Source organism: Grammomys surdaster, unplaced genomic scaffold (genome assembly GCF_004785775.1).
Source record: "Grammomys surdaster isolate TR1022 unplaced genomic scaffold, NIH_TR_1.0 125767, whole genome shotgun sequence".
In the NCBI taxonomy this organism is placed as follows: domain Eukaryota; kingdom Metazoa; phylum Chordata; class Mammalia; order Rodentia; family Muridae; genus Grammomys; species Grammomys surdaster.
The window spans coordinates 1,486,703-1,506,045 of record NW_021620598.1 but is presented as its reverse complement, the minus strand read 5'-3'; the positions used below and the strand labels follow the sequence as shown (position 1 = coordinate 1,506,045).

Here is a 19,343-nt window from a genome sequence, read left to right as displayed (position 1 = left end):
TAAATAAATAAATCTTTAAAAAAAATACAAGACAAACTCACACCAAGACTCTTCAGGGTCACATGAGTAAAAAACAGGATAAATTGAAAATCACATAAACCAGGCAATTAGAAAAAGACACAGTTGGCAAATCAGAGAGGAGGAACGGCCACCTTCTTGCTATGGAGTTTAAAAGTTGGAAGACACCATAAGAAAATCCTGCAAAAACAATTTAAAGAGACACAGCAAAGGATGATGAAGGGCAAAGAGGTAAAAATAACAAACAAACAAACAAACAAACAAACAGAGAGATGCTTTTTCTAGAGGACCTGAGTTCTGTTCTCAGCATCTCACTGAGTAGGGCTGCTCACAACAGCCTATGAATCCAGCTCCAGGAGATCTGACGCTCTCTTCTGGCTGTCACAGGCACTGCCCTCATGTGCACATACCCATACAGAGACACACAGGCACACATACCCATAGTTAAAAATAAAGCAAAACCTTAAAAATAAATAAAGAGAGAAAAAGAAAACCCTGTCCATTTGGAATTTCACACCCAGAGATCTGTTTCTTTACAGTGAATCCATTCCTGAAGGTACAGACTCCCTACAGCAGGCTGGCACTGGGGGGGCTCTAAAACGCTGCTTTGCTCTGCTCTGCTCTGGGCTGAGTTTGTCCCCAAAGCCCACAGGCTAGAAACATAATCCCCCACCCCCACCCCATGCAAGCATTGGAAGAGGAGCCTAGTAAGAAACTTTAGGTCACTGGGGTCCACCTCCATAAGTACATGCACCCCATTATAAAGGGCTCCAGGCTACCTCTCCAAGGGCTGTTCCTCTCTTTACCCACCTGCCTTCCACCATAGACGAGATAAGACCCAGGGGTGTTGCCTCTTCATCCTGGATTCCCCAGCCTCTAGAACTCTAAGAAACAAACCCATGTTCTTGATAAATCACCCAACCTCAAGTACTCTGTGATAGCAACAGAAAACGAGTATACACCACAACATGTGGTATTTTTATACAGGTCCTGAGAAATGAACTGAGGCCCTTGCAATTACAAAGCCCATACTTTAGTAACTGTGCCATCCTCACATTTCCAAGTTAGGGGATGTGACATAAAATGGTCTCAGGTCATTGGGGGTTTTAAATCCCACAGCAAGTGTTTATAAGAGACCCAGGAAGAGGGTCCAGAGAAAGAACTAGACAGTGAGAGTTGGGGTTATAAACAGGCAGATCTCTTGTGAGTTTGATGCCAGACTGGTCTATATCGTGAGTTCCGCAACAGTCGAGACTAAATAGTGAGACCTTGTCAGAAGAGAGAGGGGGGAAGCAGGTAGGCAGGCAAGACGAAGAAGAAACAAATGGCTGTGGGCAGGTGTGGAAATGGTGTGGCTACAAGCCTAGAGATGCAGGCAGCTACCAGGAGATGAAAAGGAGATGAAAATCTGGTGTGGATTTACACCAGAGATGCCTCAAGAACAAGAAATCTCCTAACCACCTGTAATTCCGGCTCCAGAGGATCTAACCCCCTTTGCTGGACCTCGTGGACACCTGCACACAGGTGCATATATGCATGCACAGCCTTAAAAATAAATCTTTAAAAAATGTAAATGGACTATACACTATAATCAAAAGGTAGGGTGTTGGGATCCAGGCATGACTGCCAGCACACAGAGGTGAAATCAGGACGATCAGCAATGCAAGGTCTTCCTGGGCTACACAGTGAGGCCAGAGGCCAGCCTGGGCTACACGCCATCTGTGGTGGATCTTCTGAGTTGTCAACTTGACGACATCTGGAATTAACTAAAACCCAAACGACTGGGCACTCCTGTGGAGGACTTTTTTTTTTTTTAAACTTAAATCAGTTTAAGAGGGAAGACTCACTTCTAACTGGGATCTTTGAGGTGAGAAGATACACCTTTAAACCAGATCTTTTGAGGAAAGAAGATCTACCTTTTAACCCAGGCCACACCTTCTGGTAGCAGCCTATATAGAGGACACTGAAGAAAGCCTGTGCGCTCTGCCTGCCTTCCCTGCCTGCCTTCCCTGCCTGCCTTCCCTTGCCCTCGGTCTCACTAGCAAGTTCATTCCTTGAAGCATTAGAGCCCATTTCTTCAGAATCCTGGTTTATACTGAAGACAGGCTGAGCCCTCCAGCCTTATGGACTGAACAGCTACTGGATTCTTGGATGTTCTGTTTGTAGACAGCCATTGTTGCACTGGTTGGATCATGGCCTCTAAGCCATTCTAATAAATCCTCTTTCTATACACACACACACACACACACACACACACACACATGTATGTATGTATGTATGTATGTATGTATGTATATATAGAGAAAGAAAGATACACACATACATATAGACTACAATTGTATATATACATACATAAATGTATATAGAGGCTATATATGTATATATGCATATGTATGTATGTGTACAGATATGGAGAGAGAGAGAGAGAGAGAGAGAGAGAGAGAGAGAGAGAGAGAGATTCATTTTATAAGTTATGTACCTCTAGAGAAGCCTGACGAATAGAAGATCACACCAGCAGTCTGGGCAGCAGAGTGGATTATTTATTTTAAATGAGGACATGGAGTTGGGAGGGAAAGAGATAGGGGTGGAGCTTGGAGGAAGTGGGGGAGGAGCTGGGTGAATATGATCAAAATACATTGTATGAAATTCTTAACGTATTAATAAAATATTTTAAATTACAACAGAAAAAGGGAAGAGGAAGGGAGAAAAGAAAGGAGAGGAGATGAAGGAGGAACAGAGGGTGACAGGTGGGAGAAGATAAAGGAGGAGCGGAAGGTGACAGGTTGGGGGAGGAGGTCTCCAAGTCAGTGACCCAGCTTCCCAGAGTTCTAAGCCACAGGCTGATCACCACTTGACTGAAGGGTAAGCACAACTCAATCAAAAATCTCAAAGGTTCCTTTAAAAAAGAGAAGGACAAACTGATCCCAAGTTTATACTGAGATCAAATGAATTCAAAGGGCTCTCAGGATCCAATGCTGCTTCTCAAAGAGAGAACCGAGCTGGGGAACCCACTGCTTGGCTTCATGACTTTAAGGACTCCCCAGTAGCAAGGACACTGGTGCTGGCACCGTGGTGCACACTGCACACAAGATGAGCACAGCCCAGCCCTGGGATGGAAGACGTGTGGCAAACTGATTTTACACCGAGACACCGTGGAGATTTGGTGGGCAAAGGGAAGTCTTTACAAGATTGGGCTGGAAGGAGGAGGTATCCACCGGGGAAAATTACAATTCAGCCTTTGCCCTCTATGTAAAAATTAACTCAGAATGCATTCAACACTATATATGAAGCTTAAAGTGCAATAATTTTTCTATACTGGGGCAGGGAAGGCAAATAGGGCTGGATAATTCTGAGGCTAAAAGTGCTTACTGCTCTTCCAGAGGGTCAGATTCCCCTGCCCCAGGGGATCCAACATGCAGTTATTTTTTATGGCGAATTATTTAAGCAAACACTTTACCAAGGATGATACAGAGGTAAGAAAGAGAAGGTATTGCCTGGGGTGCATGCTGCTCCTCCCCTACCTGTGCTATGTGGAGGCAAATTTACTGTGATTAGATTCAGGTGAAGCCATGAAAGTGGGGTCCCCAGAAGAAGGTAGGACAAGGGCAGGGTGGTGATCTCTCTTTCTCTCCTTTCTGACAGACCCCATACCACCCTACCCACACCCTCCTGAAGACAGAAAGAGGAGCAACTCTGAGCCAGGAGGAGGGTTCTTGCCATCCACCAGAGGAACAGCTGCCAGCTCCTCCATCTTACAAGTCCCAGACACGGTAACTGTTGGACAGACTACCTAGGATTTACACTGCCTAGTCTGTTGGAATTTTGTTACAGTATCCAGAACTGACTAATACAGAGTCTCAAAAATTAGAGGAGTAACATTTAAAATCAAAACCACCCTCTTGAATAGCTAACATTGAAAAGATAGATAATAGCAAGTGACCATAAGACACAGAGTAACTGGGGCTCTCAGGCCCTGCAGGTGGGACTGAAGACTGTAACTGGTTTTTTTGGTTTCAGACTCTGGGACAAGGGGCTGAGGTGTATATTTTACATACCAAAGCAGAGCCGGCCTCCAGGTTCTCTCAGTATCCCTCAGTCCCTACCTGGCATATACTGTCCCCAACCCTAAACTTTACAGGCCAGAGGCTAGGTCGCCATGCCCCCAGAGGCTCTTCCCTATATAATCCAGATGCTTCGGTCTCCTGCTCTCTCTCTAACCTTCTCTCTTTCTCTCTCTTTCTCTTTTTGCACACGAGTTCTTTTTTTCTCTCTCTTCCTTCGTGTGGCGACTTCCCTGGCCTCCGTTGGGGGAGCCAGTGAACTTGCCTGCCTGAGAGCAGCTTCCCAATAAACCTGAGCTTTTGTGTGTGTGCGTGTGTGTGTGTGTGTGTGTGGCTTGAATTGGCTATCATTTCACCAGCAGAGAAAGAACTTGTTATATTTCTCAGTATCTTACCGAATCAGCCGTGTGAGTCTTGTGTATTCACCTAGGAAAAGGGTTAGGAAGCGTTCATACAAAGACTCGAACATGCAAAGCAATCTGAGAAACATGAATAGCAATCCCTGTAGACTACAGGGAAACCAGAGTAAAGAGAATCCTCAAACTTTGGAGGCAGCGAACTGAACACATGGATGAATGATTGGCACCCACTGAGGGGGCCTGTCTTCAGCAAGCAGAGGGATGGGCTGTACGCTCACTGTGGAGAGAGTAGAATTGCATCAGGAAAAGAAACCCCACGTTGATACTTTAAATATTATTTGGGGGTTTCTAGCCCACTTTAGATCTCTTAGTTACAGTATCCAGAACTGACTAACACAGATTCTCAAAAATTAAGGCTTCTCTTTAAGCCTTAAAGCATCAGAGCTGGGCAGATAGAGCACCCTCTGTGATATTTTGTCTTCTTTCCTGTCAATAAACCTGGCATAACACTTGCAGGTTCCACTGGGCCACTTCTACCCCAACAGGCTGGCCCTCATGGCTATGTGCTCATAATCCACTTACCCCATGGAGCCTTCTTCCTTCTTCCCTTCCCTCTCCTTGTGATCTCTGCCCCAGACTCCCCAGCCCAGGAACCAAAGGTCTACCTTCCGCTCTCCTGCCCAGCCACAGGCTATAGGCATCTTTATCCAAGCAATAGTTTTAAATTAAGGAACAAGGTTTACACAACAAAAGCTGGAATACATGAGAATTCACTTGTTTTGAGGCAACTAGACTTGGGATACAGAAGTTGCCATTACAATACATAGTAGTAGACCAAACCTCAGCACCCTGGGGAAGGTCAGCTTCTAAGAGATGCAGAAAAGGCAGCAACAGAGGGCAGCTCTCCCCTTCTAAGGCAGGGGCTCTGACGGGTGGGACATCAGGTGGCGGAGTGTTTTAGATCTTGAGACTTCTGGTTGGAGGGATATGATTGTGTATGTTTGTCAGCTGTCATTAAGTCATGCACGTAAACTGAGGAATGTTATTTAGTCCTCAATAAAGTTTCAGACATGATTCTCTTTATGATTCAGACCTCCTATCAGACAGGATAAGGAGGTGGAGGGTGACGATGTGGAGGGGCCAGGAGGGCAAGCAAGCAAGGGAGAAGGAGGGAAGGGAGCCAAGAGCCTAGAAGGTGGGTGTGGCCTCTGACTTTGACCTGCCAAGCCTCTAGTAAAGAAGCAGAGGGTTCGAGCTTGTACCGTGGCTCAGGATGCCCCAGAGAGAAGAGATGAGGTACAGAGGAAGGTCTCCATGGAAGGACTACCTGAGCAGATAGATAGCAGGGCCCAGCTTCTGTGAGGATGTCCTGATATAGAAGAGGGACATGTCTCAGAGGCAGCAGGACAGAGGCGCTATCTGATGGTGCCCTCTAATACGTATGAGTGGCCTGCATAGGGCCAAAGGGACAGGTGGAATGGATCTGAGTAGAGAGAAGCCCCAGGCCTCCTCACAGCATACACCAGAGCTCCAGGTCACCTAACTCCACCTACTGTCTTTGCAGGGGTGGCCTGGCCTGTCCAGACTCTGCCTCAAAGTCCCCCAAAGGCAAAGCTGTTTGGCTACATACCCCCAAACCTAAAAGACTTTCCTTGCAGGAGCCTGAAGCAAGCAGGGAAAAGTCCAGAGGAGTAACAGGCTAACCTCCCTACATCCCTGTACCCCTGAATCCCTATGCCCCTATGTCTCTGTACCCCTGAACCCCATACTTTACATCTCCCCCCACAGCTTCTCCTCCAGCCTGGAGCCAGCTCACTTCTTCAGCTGTTTCTCTGTCTTTGCAAAAGACACTAAGTCTCACAGGACAGAGTGCAGACCAGAGATAACCTGAACCCAAGATCCAACTCTAGATCTCTTCCCTGGGGTCCAGGGCTGAGCTCGGAACGGCAGCTGTAGGGATAGCCTGGTCAGGGTTCTCTGACAAGAAACTGAATTCATTTCTTCCACATGGGGCTCTGGTCTTTGGGTAATGGTCCTGGGCTCACCACCCCAAAGTGGGAGTAGGATAATCAGGAAGTTTACAGAGACCTTGGCCTGAGATCATCAGCTTTGATGACAAAGAGCCTCTGGCTGGGGATGGTCAACTTTGTGGGGTCTGAGCAGCCACTAACTATCAAGGTATAGCCTTAGTAGACAGACTGGAGGCTGATGAGAGCTGGTCTAGCCTGGGAACCAAACTCTTATTCACCACAGTCAAAGGCTAACTCAGGACTCCACAGACATGCAGAGCCCCCCCTCACCCACATAAATACAATTAATACAGCTGTCAAAATACACGGAGCAAAGCAAGAGTCGGCGCAAAATAGGTCCCCATCTGTTGGGATCAAAGGTAAGCAAGACAGGTGTCGGGGGAAGCATGTCACCAATCCATAGTAATGACGTTGACGTGGGAAGATCTGGGACTGCTGGGTCTCCAGAGGTTACAGCTTCTGAGAAACAGCTTGGGGAGGTAGAGGTGACTAATTTGGAGTGCCATGGGGTGCCCCGACACCCTCTGCCCTCAGTGAATGCTTCTGGAATAGGCTGTAAAGTATCCGCAGTGTGCTCTTGGTATCCTTGTTGACAATATCTGTAGGCAGAGGGAACAAAGCAGCCTGTTAGGCCAGGACAGGGAGGAGCATTTGTCCCCAGGGATAGGGGAGGGTCCATGCTACAAGAAAAATCTCCTGCAAACAAGGACAAGGACCTCAAGACCCAGTGCCAGCCACATGACATATATTGGTGTGTCCTTCCTATTGTCTGTGCTTCCCCTGTAATCATGTCCCCTCCCCCAACAGCGACTGGGTGCTCTGAACACTCATCCTGAGGGACTTCAGTTCCTGTTGCTGGCATGGTAGCCACAGCATCCTTCCTAGGATGCCTACGAAACAATATCTCTTTATGGACCAGCAAGCAGGGGACCCCACTAACAATGTTTGCCCCTCCACTCTCCTCAACTGCCCTCAGTCACGTCCAAGGCGGTCCTCCAGGCAAGGAGAGCTATGCACTCACCTTCAGGGTTGATAGGGTAGCTGAAGAGGCCTTCATCCTTGAGCAGCTCCAGGGCTAGGGTGACATTGTGCAACTATGATGACAAAGCCAATCAGATGTCAGCCAATGAGACCCTGGGTCCAGGCACCAGGCCCTTCCTATCACCAATGGCATCTCTCCTTGTCCAACCATGGTTTGAATCCGTGAACTACAACAGCAATCGGGGGCACCCAGCTATCTCTCTCTACGCCCTGTGAACGGAGAGCTCCCTCCTTCACACAGACACATTCATTTGCACACAGCTCTTAGCAGATGCCACATTCGGGACATGCGTGATCAAGAAGACACTACTAATAGGACAGGTCTTTACTGAGAGATTGAGACGGGGGATTGGTGGAGGTGACACCCTGCACGCGAGTCTGTCAGGTGAGGTAACCTTGGCTTGTAGGTGGCAGAGTCCCCTTAGAAAGTGGAAAACAGTCTGTCTCTGCTTGGAGGGCCTCAGAGGAGCAGAACAGATATAGAACAGATGAGGTAAGGCAAGGCCCATGATGCAGAACAAGAACACGCGGAAGATGGAAGATGGCTCTCTGGGCCACAGCTCTACTAAAGGCCAGTCATCCTCAGGAAGGTCTAGGCCAAGGGGGAAGTAGTTTGAGCAAATGCAGGCTAGAGCACACAGCTCAGTCCTCCTCTGTGTTCCCAAGTCCCTCCTTGAGGAATCTCCTGGGAAGGGGAACTCCCCATCATTGACACTTTCTCATCAGGAGTGCAGCTTGTAGGCTGCCCAGGAAGTAAACAACAGTAAGAGGGAAGTCTAGCCCCTGCTCTGCTGCATACGCTCTATACGCTCTTGACAAGCCAGTATCTCCAAAGAGTGATCCGGGATGTCAAGGGAGAGGGTGTCTGCGACCAAATGGTTTTGCAGAGTCTTAGGTCCTTCACTTCAGGATCTCTCAGAGCCTTGAATACACCCTAGTATGTCAAAAGCTTTGAGGGTATTTATATTTCCCTGAGGCCACAGACTCCATTTGCCACAGTACCCCATGTGGCCAATTTTGAGAAATCCTTCATTCACACACTTCTGGGGATAGGCTGCAGGAGTTCTCACACCCTCTCTACTGCCATGTGTCCAGACCTATATCTACTTTTAATTTGAGGCAGGGTCTTGCTAAGTTATCCAGGCTGGGTTTGACCTCACTTTATACCCCAGGCTTGCCCCAAACTTGTGATCTTTCTGTCTCAGCCTCTCCAACAGTTGGGGTTGCAAGTGTATACCAACCATCATGTCCCTACTCCGCAGTTCCTTCCACTGGCTCCCTCCGCTCTGGGCCCTGAGCTAAGCAGTTACCATTGTTTCCCTCACTTGTTCCCATGCAGGGTCTGAATCAGGTTGTGACATCATGGATTGGGAGCTGGCTGTGCCAGGAATGTTAGATGTCTGTATGCCTGCCCTGGCCTGTCACTGTTCTTACTTTATTTTTACATTTATTTATTTACGGAGTGGCGAGTATGCCACAGCATGTGTGTGGAGGTCAGAAGACAACTTGCGGGAGTCCGTTCTCTCTTTCCACCACACGGGATCTGGGGATCAAACTCAGGTCGTCAGGCTTGGTGGCAACTACACTGAGCCATCTGCCCAGGCCCATCAACTCGCATATTTTAAAAATACAAGTTGACCCTCAACTGTGGGCAGGCTGTGCACAAAGCCCAGAATCGGAATAGCACCTGTTCTCAGAAAGTCCATGCTGAAGGATATGTATGAGTGACTCAGAGAACATGGGGCTTCTCTTAGCACACGCTTCCTCCTCAAAGCTCATAAGCCAAAGGTCTGGACAGGCTCCTCACTTGTGGAGCCTGCTCCCCTACCCCCCACCCCCACCCCCACCCCCACCCCTTGCTCCTGCCCCCATCCACGCTCCCCCCCCCCTCAAGCCTGTCCGTTGCTTCTGGGCAGTTTGAGACGATGAAGAGAGAGCTTGATGCTCTGCAGAGCCAAGGAAGGCAGGACCCAGGCCGCGTGTTCCCATCTCTCTGAGAGAGAAAATTGAACATGGGAGTGAGCCAGCTTCCTGCTTCTGATGCATTGGTTTCTGCAGAGCAAATGGCTGCCTCTCTCTGTGTCCCTAACTTTACTCTAAATTGCACGCTGACTCCCTTGTATCTACACTGCAATCAAACGCCACCTGACAAAAAAACCCATCAGTCCCGGGAGGCTGCTCTAAAGAGAAGCACTGGAGCCGGGCAGTGGTGGCGCACGCCTTTAATCCTAGCATTTGGGAGGCAGAGGCAGGCGGATTTCTGAGTTCGAGGCCAGCCTGGTCTGCAGAGTGGGTTCCAGGACAACCAGGACTACACAGAGAAACCCTGTCTCGAAAAACCAAAAACCAAACCAAACCAACAACAACAAAAGTAAAGAGAAGCACTGGAATCCAGCCTCCAGCTAATAACCTGTGGCTGTAGTCGGCCATGTTCCTGCCCTGAATCTCTTCCACAAGCCCCAACCTCTTCTTTTGGGCTCTGAGCTAATGCTGTTTCTGCATCTATTCCCATGCAGGGTCGGAAGAGGTTCTAATGATTCCCAAGTTAGCTGTGCCAGGAACGTTGGACCTCTGTCCAGCCTGGATTGTATGGGGGTGTTGAGGCACAGCAAGCACAGGCCTCGTGTCCCAGGAAGTCTGGCTGCTGAATGACACGGGACGGGCCCATGTTGCTGAGCCTGGGTTCCTACAGTGCCTGCCTCCCTCCTCAGACTTGTCTCATGGTTCATCCCTGATGTCTCACTGGGTGGATGCAAGTTTGTCCCACACTGTGAGCCTCCCACAGGCTCACCCTGCTCCTAAGCAGGACTCAGGGATGGATTCTTCCCGAGGACAGGACTTGCATCTGTAACCTGTGTGGTCCCAGGGGAGCCTGTCAGACTTCCAAGGACTCAGTCTTGCTCTGTGTAAAGTGGGGACATAATTCACCCTCTCTCTTCCTGGGGTACAGAAGGAAGGGCCAGGGAGGGACCTGGGAGAAGCTTCATAGAGGCCTGCTGAGTGCCAAGAGACCTCTGGAAAAAACAAGAATGGGGCAGAGCTGGAGGTTATAGAAACATCTAGACAGCAACACTAGGGCAGGTGAGGGCAAGATGCTGGATGCTGAGCTCTGGGGACCAGCGGGGGCCTTGCAATAGGGGAGACAGGCAGAGGGTACAGCAGACAGAGAACAAAGGAAGATGGGAAGAAGGGCCCGACTAGGGATGTGGAGGACCCAGCCTGCAGGTGACACACTTGGTGACAGGCATCCTGACTGGGTGTTACTTCAAGAGGAAAGGTCACTACCTAAAAGAATGTGGACAAAGACAGGTCAGCCATGTGGTCCCAGGCAGGCCACCAACTGTCCCACCTCCATCACCCTTTTCAAGGTTGCCTGAAGATTGGAAGATTACAGTAGCCTCAGAAAGTGCAGGGCAGGGGACCAGGAATGTGTGCCCCTCCAAGCCTCCTCCTCAATGTCTCTCCACACTACTGTTTACTCCCCACACAACCTGACAATGGGCAGGGTAGTGTTAGCAACCCATTTCAGAGACAAGAAGCCTGAGACCATCCGGAGAGAACCTGGGCTGTGACCCAGGGGGAAGTATTCCTTCCCTTGTTTGGAAGGTGATAGGAGTCTTCTCCTTGGGCAGGAAGCCTCTGAAAAGGGCTTCTTCAGGGAATACCCTCGGCCATAGCTCAAAGGAGATGAGTGAAATGCTTGGATCCAGTGTCCAGCGGGCAGAGAGGAAGGGTGCTAGAGCCTCCGCGGGCAGCGATGCACAGCTGCATGTGCACATTCAAAACGAGCATACCCTGGAACTCGTCAACTCCCTGGCCTGTCACTCCTCATCCCTCTTGCTGGGGTCAGACTTAGCTGCCTGCCTGGACTAAAGGTGTGTCTTTTGGCAGCTCTGGGATCCAGGGTCCATATGAAATGCTTTGTGTACCAAACCTGCCCTGCCCAGTCCCTGTAGCCCTCGTGAGCCACAGACTGTTCCCCGAAAGCATTCCTGAGCCTCAGCTGAGCCTGCTCTTTCATTTCAAGACATCTTCCATCTTCCTCAATTCTGTAAAACAAACTGCAACCAGCACTGTTCTCTTGTGAGTCTGCACAGCACACCAGAAGCCAATGCCTCGCCTTGATGTCCCGGAAGGCCACCATCCGAGAATGGCTGGTAGAGATGGAGGAGCGTGAAAGCCAGAGTTGTGAGGAACTGTCCTGTGTCCTGGACAGCGTGGCATTGGCACTAAGCGGACTCTTGGAGAGTGGGGAGTCCAGTGCACGGGGGGGTGAGTGGGTGGTTAGGTGAGTTGAGGGAGACAGATGGGTAGATATGTGAACAGACAGATAGGTGAATGAGTAGATAGATAGATGTGTAGAAAAACAGACGGGAGGGTGGATGGATGGGTACGTGGGTGGGTGGATGGATGAATGGACAGACAAACAGATGATGAGTGGATGGATGAGTGGGTGGGTGAATGAATGGGTGGATGAAGGATGGAGGGATGGATGGATGGATAGGTGGGTGGATGGATAGATGACTGGGTAGATGGATGGATAGAGGGATGACTGGGTGGATGGATGGATGGATGGATGGATGGATAGGTGGATGAATGGATAGATGGCTGGGTAGATGGATGAGTAGAGGGATGACTGGGTGGGTGGATGGATGGATGAATGGATAGATGGATTGATGATGGGTGGATGGATAGATAAGTCAATGGATGAGTAGATAGATGTGTAGGGGTATATAAATACATAAATAGATGTTGGCTGAGTGTATGGGTAGATTAACTGGTGGGATGATGTCAGTGAATGTGTGGGTGAATAGCTGAATGGATGGACGTATGGATGGGTGGATGGGTGGGTGGGTGACTGAGCGGGTGAGTGGGTAGGTTGATGGGTGAATGGGTGTGAGGATGGATGGGTGGACAGGCATATGAACAAACTTCCTTTCCACTTTTATCATTGCTTGGAATTGAACAAAGAATGTCAGGCCAATGGCATAAATCTGTCTACCCCCCCCAAAGAAATCCACGGAGGAAGACCTCAGAAGCTTACCATTTCTGTGGGAGAGCTGGGAGTGAGATAGAATTCCTTCAGATGCAAGAAAAAGCCTTCCAGCTGTCCAATCAGCAGGAGCAGGATGACACCATCTGCAAACTACAGGGGTTGAGTTTCAGTCTGTTACCCCCATAGCACGCTGTGCACACTTGGGCCCCAGCTGGTGCGGTGTTTTGGATGCTTTATGGGGTAGGAACTGGCTATAGGAAGTAGATTACTGGGTACAGTAGATCAGTGGCTACAATCTCCCTGGCTCCTTCCTGCTGGGCTCTTGGCTTCCTGTCCACCATGATGTGAACAGCCGTCTTCCACCAGACACCCCTGGGCCCATCATATTCTGCCCAAGCATGTGGGGCCAAACAAAGAGACCAAAGATGAACCTGTGCACAAGATAAACCCTTCCCCTCTCTCTTAGGCATTTGTCACAGTGACATATAAGGAACTAACAGAAGAAATGAACCAGGGCTGTGGTGTGGGGGACACTGACATTGGACGGGTTCCACTCTGCCTCTTCCATGCGGTGTGAGTTGAAAGAAGTCACACCACCTCTCTGAGCCTCACATTCCTTCTGGGAAGTGAGGTTGGCATTCCCAGCTTGGGGTTATCATGAAGCAGTTGTGGGCTGCCTGGCTCTCAGAATACGTTCAATTAAAATAGCTGTTTCCAAACTTACTATGGAATAGCCTCGTGTCCCCCCTTCCCTCGTGTGTGCGTGTGTGTGTGTGTGTGTGTGTGTGTGTGTGTGTGTGTGTTCATGTATGGACAGGTATGTGTGGATACTGGTGCACATATATGCAGGTACAAATAGAGACCAAAGGACAACTTAAGGTATTATTCCTTAGAACTAGTACACCTATCTGGGCTTGGGAAGAACAGTCTCTCAAGCTTGGAATTTGCCAAGTAGGCTAGCCTGGGTGGCCTGGAAGCCCCGGGAATCCTCCTGTCTCTGCCTTCCTAGTACTGGGATTAAAATATGTGTCAGAGCCTGGCACGATGACTCAGTGGTTAAGGCCACTCTCTGCTCTTACACAGAACTTGGGTTTGGTTCCCAGCACTCACTCAGCAGCCCAGTGCATCTGTAACTCCAGTTCCAGGGAGTCCAATACCTTCTTCCGGCCCCTTTGGTAATCAAGCACACATGTCGTACATACACGCATGCAGGCAAGCACTCATACATATAAAAAAAAGACATGTGTGCCACCACACCCCAGGATTCTGGCTTGCCAGGAAAGCACTACACCAGCTGAGGCACCTTTCACCACCGCCACCCCCCACTGTGCCTATTTTTAAATGACAAGTTATTCCATGGACTACAGACACGTGTGTGAAAACAGAATTAGTATAAAACTCTCCCATCAGGAAAGGAAAAGAGGACTACACGGGCCCATTAATATTTCTGTCTGTTCTGTCTGCACGGTCTGAGATAACGCTGCAGTGGGCACGTCAAATGCTAATGTAATCCTGCTGAATCTCTTTGCTGGGGAAAGGCGCTGTTCTGTCTTTAATGGAATTTCCCCTGATTAAGTCTGTTCTGATGTTATTAGTTTGGGCTTGGAAGTGTCTCTGCTGCTGTCCCCAAAACGTTGCTGGGAAACCTAATTCTGAGGCCTCCTCTATCATCCCAGCCTACCATCCTTGTCCACTTACTCTTGTTTCCTCGAAGAAGAGAAGGATGCCGGAAGTGGACTGCAAACCTGCGCTATCGTGCTATGTCTACCCACAGATAATACAGTCAGAGATGGGTATGTTACCCGGGGAAAGCCACAGCGAGTCAGGCGACATAAATGTTACTAAATAGCAATGCTCCCCCACCCTCAATCCCATGAGGTAGAATTGCTCCCACTTTATAAAGCAAGGAGCCTTAAGTTCAGAGAAGTTCAGTAAATCACCCAAGGTCACACAGCCAATGCGGACATACCCTCATCGCCCAAGGGCACCAAGTGGCAGGCACAAGATGGAAGCACATATGACTCTGAAGTCTGTGTCACCCCACCATGTTGCCACAGCACTCACAAAGCTCACGTGGCCACCTACTATGTGCAGTTGCTATCAGCGTATACTTGGGCCTCAACTGCCTCTGTCCAAATCCTAGGATCACCACTTAATTGCTGTGTGACCTTTGGTAAGTTACCTAGCCTCTCTGTGTTTTAATAGTGTCATCTATTGAATGGGGCTTTATGAGTTCTCACATGGAGGGGGAACTTGGGGGGGGAGTTGCAGAGCTGATGGCAGAGAATATTTTGCTCCAGCACTTTCCTGTTTGGCCCCAAAATAGGAATACGTAGCCTGGCCCTCTATAATCGGGTTCTGTATAGGCCTTGAGACATGGCTGATATCCACAGTCCAGGAAGGCCTGCCCAGGGTTCATCAGACCCTGTCACCACCCTGCCTGGCCCAGGCAATGTCAGATCTCTGTGCTTCCACCACCTTGTGTTGTGGTAACAATGGAGACACAGAATCTCTGTGAAGGTCATGGCTAGATGAGGGGCTTTGGATCTGCGGGGCTCTGCTCTACCTTAAGACAGTTGAGTTTGTGTTGTCACAGTGGGATAAGCTCTGAGGGCTCCCGGGGTGGAGACAGAGCCCACCGATGGCAGGGCTATGCCAGCTCCTCTAAACACCCCTGGCCCCAGTCTAAAAACTGGCCCCGTCATGAATCCCACGGATACATCTAATAAATATAATTGCAGGGGAGGCCCCTCGCTCTGGTGGTAGAGTGTCCTAAAGCAGTAGTTCTCAACCTGTGAGTTCTGACCCCTTTGGGGGGGTCACTGATCAGATGTGCTATGTATCATATAATTTACATTATAATTCATAAGAGTAGCAAAACCACAATTACGAAGAAGCAAGGAAATACTTTTAAGGTTGGGGGCCATCACAACATGAAGAACTGTATTAGAGGGTCACAGCGTTAGGAAGGCTGAGACCTAGATATCCTGTGTCCTGGAAGCCATTCTGATAAATGGGTAACAACAAAACCTGAAGCAGAGTTGGCTCAGCCTTCTCAGCTTCCCACAGCCCCCCTGCCCAGGGTCTCCAGAGGTTCCTTCTGGCAATGCTGCCTGCAGCAGCACACCCCACTAGAGAGGGCCCTGAGAACTCCGGAAGTGACAGCTCACTTCCAGTCACACAGGAAAGTTTCTGGGGATCAGGAGCCCTCAGGTCTCCATTCCTGCATGGAGACCCAGGAGTGTCCCTACCTGGGTGTCCAGACTCTGCACAGACAGGCCCAGGCGGTCCAGCTTCTGGTTGACAAAACTCACAATGGCCTAAGACAGAAGAGCAAAGGTCTCAGAACCATTCAGGACCCTCATGCCTCCTTCTAACCTGGAGTGACAGACGGCCTCCCCCATCACCCAGCACCCAGCAGACATGGGGTGAGACCTATACCCTCCCCCATCACCCAGCACCCAGCAGACATGGGGTGAGACCTATACCCTCCCCCATCACCCAGCACCCAGCAGACATGGGGTGAGACCTGTACCCTCCCCCATCACCCTTGCTCATCACAGGCAGGTGGGTGATGCGAGTGGGAAGCTTTGATCTGCCCTACCTCTTTGACAGCGTGCACTTTCTCTGGAGCCAGCTTAAATAATTCATCAAAGGCGTCCTCTGCAGACCAGAGTGATAAACAGTTCATTATGATGCTGTTATCTTTGCGCCAAACAGAATGTTTTCACACAAAAGTTTCTCGGAACAACCAGTCCCATGGGAGCTACAGCTAGATCTTCGGGTTCCCGAATGAAGCAGGCCTGGGTTTGGAACACACGGCTCCCCGGCTGTGAGAGGCTTCCCTCTCTGTACTTCATTTTTCTTCATCTTAAACACCCTATGAATGATGCCTGCCAGGCTGGGTCACTTTAGAGATCAAAGTGGGGGATGGGCAGGCATCTCAGTGTCTGCAGTGGGACCTGAGGGTGGGAAGATAGAGGGATGGCAAGTTGGATAGATATATATCTGACTGGCTTGTGGATGAATGGGTAAATGGTTGGGTGTGTGTACATGCACGTATGAATGATGGGTGAAGATACACAGCTATATACATACATACACACATACATACATACATACATACATACATACATACATACAAATGATGGATATTGTGGTGCGTGGAAATATGTGTATTTATGAATGGATGGATGGTTATGTGGTTGGGTACTTAGTACTTAACACTATTCCTATGGGGACAGACCCAGAGCAGGACACACAGCGAGGGCAGAATGGTCACGGCAGTGAATGCCACCAGCTCCGTCACTCATAGCTCTGTAAGCTTGAGTAGGTAGATGTCTGCGCCTGAGTTCCCCCCTCTCAAGCTGGTGGTGAGACTAAAGGAGGTAAGCTGTGAGCGTGCTCGGCACATGTGGCACTCACAATGGTATGTGCGGACTGCCATGGCTGCTGCTGGTGTGACAAGCAGTTCATCAGTTGGCACACTGACCAGACATTACTCGTTTCATTTATCTCTTCCTCAGTCAGTTGATCAAGTCAACTGTTCACCTACATATTCATTACAAGCCCTTCTTCCAATTACCCATTAATCTACCCACCCACTTGTCTTTCTACGAGCCATCCATTCACCCATCCATCCAGATGTGTATCTATTTAACCATCTCCCCATCCATCTGGCCATCTACCCATTCATCTATCTATACATACATACATCTGGTTATTTATTCATTCATCCATCCAGTTATATGTTTACCCAACAAGTTATCCATCCATTCACAAATATACATATATCTACCCATCATACAAACATATTCATCATTCATATATGTGAGTATGTATTCATCATTTATACATGCATGCACGCAGATGCAAACACACACACACACACACACACACACACACACACACACACACAAAACCTAACTATACATTCATCCATCTATAGACAAGCCAGTCAGATATATATCTACCCAAGTATCCATCCCTCTACCTTCCCACCCCCCACCCCCGATCCCACTGCAGACACTGAGATATGTGTCCATCCCCCACTTGGACCTGTAAAAATGACCCAGGCTGGCAGGTATCATTCACCAGGTGTTTGAGATGAGGAAATAACACCAAGTAGTGAAAGGCCAGGCAAACAGAAGGAAGGACAAATTCATGAATAGATCCTGTCACAGAAAAGTAATAGACCATAGTGGAAAGAGCCCCTCCATCACAGCCGCTTCGACCCCATCAGAAGGGAATGGTTTCCTTCCTTGATAAATTACTCACGTGAAGGCTGGTCCTCGTGTGAGCTAGAGGAGAAATTGCAGGAGACAGAAAAGCAATCACAGAGTTAGCAAAAAGTCCGCAGGCCTCCCATGGCCTAATGTAACAAGCTTGACACCAGCAGGTGGCATGGAGATTCGCAATCAAGGCAGGGGAGGTGCAGAGACCTCAGATGTGGAAAGCAAGGCTAAGAGGCTGGCAGCCCCGCCCCGCATGCACACACCTCAGAACACTTGGATAGTGTGTGGCTGAGGATGCCTAGGCTGGAGGTCCCTGCAGCCTGCTCAGGGCTGAAGGTCAGCAGGCACAAGGAGGGCTCCCCTGACCCAGCACCCCCTGCACCCGCACCCAGCTAAAGCCATGCCCATCCTCACTTGCATTCTGTGAGCTGCTCCACCTGTTTGTCTGCCTTCAGGCCCATCTTGGTGCTCTACAAGAGGGAAAGGGGGAGAACTGTATGACCCCGAGAGCCCCAGATCCAAGTCCACAGGGTCAGAGAGGAAAAGGACCCAGTGTGGTCTGCTTTGCCCCCGTCACAGGATGCTGCTATGAGGCAGCTTCGCTGTCCGTTTTCTCTGTGATCACTGAACCTATGAGGATAGCACTACAGGTGCCTCATTCCTGAGACACCCTAGAGTTCTCTGTGCGTGTGCACGTGTGTTTGCGTGTGTGCATGTGTGTGTGTGTGCACATGTGTGTGTGTGTGAATGAATATGTGTTGATATGAACAAATGGGCAAATTAATGGTCACCTCTGATTATTTCCCATTTATTTTTTAGTGTGTATGTGTGTGCGTGCACACACGTATGTGGGGGAGTACACACACGCCATAGTTGACATCTGTAGGTCACAGACAAGTTTCAGGAATCAGTTTTCTCTCCCATGATGGTCTTAGGGACTGAACTCGGGTTGTCTGGCCTAACAGCAAGCACCTTGCCCTGCTGAGCTGTCTGCCAGCCTTACCTGTGTTTTACAGAAGTGTGAGAAAGCCATGAAAAGGCTCAGTACTGAACTTTCAGCAAAAGCTTGGGAAAGGTGGGAATGAATTTGACCAGGCCCAGCTGAACACAGCTGGGTGTACAAGGCAAGTAGAAGGAACAAAGACACATGCATACACACATATACACACACATACATGCACATGCACACATATAAATCCACACACATACACACATGCACTCATGCACATAAACATACATATACACATGCACATACATACATACTAATGTACACACACATATGCATCCACACATACATATATATACATACACGCATGCACTCATGCACATAAACATACATACACACACATGCATACACACAAATGTACTCACACATATGTACGCACACATACATATACATATATATGCATACATACATGCACTCGGGCACGTAAACATACATACACATACATGCACATGCATACACACAAATGTACTCACACATACATGCACATAAATGCATACACATGCATGCACACATACAAATACATATATATACACATACACACATATACACACACATATACACAGATACACATCCATGCACTCATATACACATGCATACA

At 49.0% G+C, this 19,343-nt stretch overlaps 1 protein-coding gene across 2 annotated transcripts in view; it reads right to left on the bottom strand.

Annotated features, from left to right (window-relative positions):
- Positions 1–2,536: 2,536 nt before the first annotated feature.
- Positions 2,537–19,343, bottom strand: part of Parvg (parvin gamma) — a 23,700-nt gene continuing 6,893 nt past the window's right edge. For both annotated transcript variants that reach the window (XM_028788704.1, XM_028788703.1), the window contains exons 7-13: positions 18,154–18,209; positions 17,783–17,805; positions 16,110–16,168; positions 15,757–15,825; positions 12,554–12,655; positions 7,490–7,562; positions 2,537–7,067 (exon numbers count right to left, since the gene is read on the bottom strand). In XM_028788704.1, the coding sequence (XP_028644537.1) occupies positions 6,958–7,067; positions 7,490–7,562; positions 12,554–12,655; positions 15,757–15,825; positions 16,110–16,168; positions 17,783–17,805; positions 18,154–18,209 (492 nt within the window). In that variant the 3' untranslated portion in view covers positions 2,537–6,957. The remainder of the gene's footprint in view (positions 7,068–7,489; positions 7,563–12,553; positions 12,656–15,756; positions 15,826–16,109; positions 16,169–17,782; positions 17,806–18,153; positions 18,210–19,343) is intronic.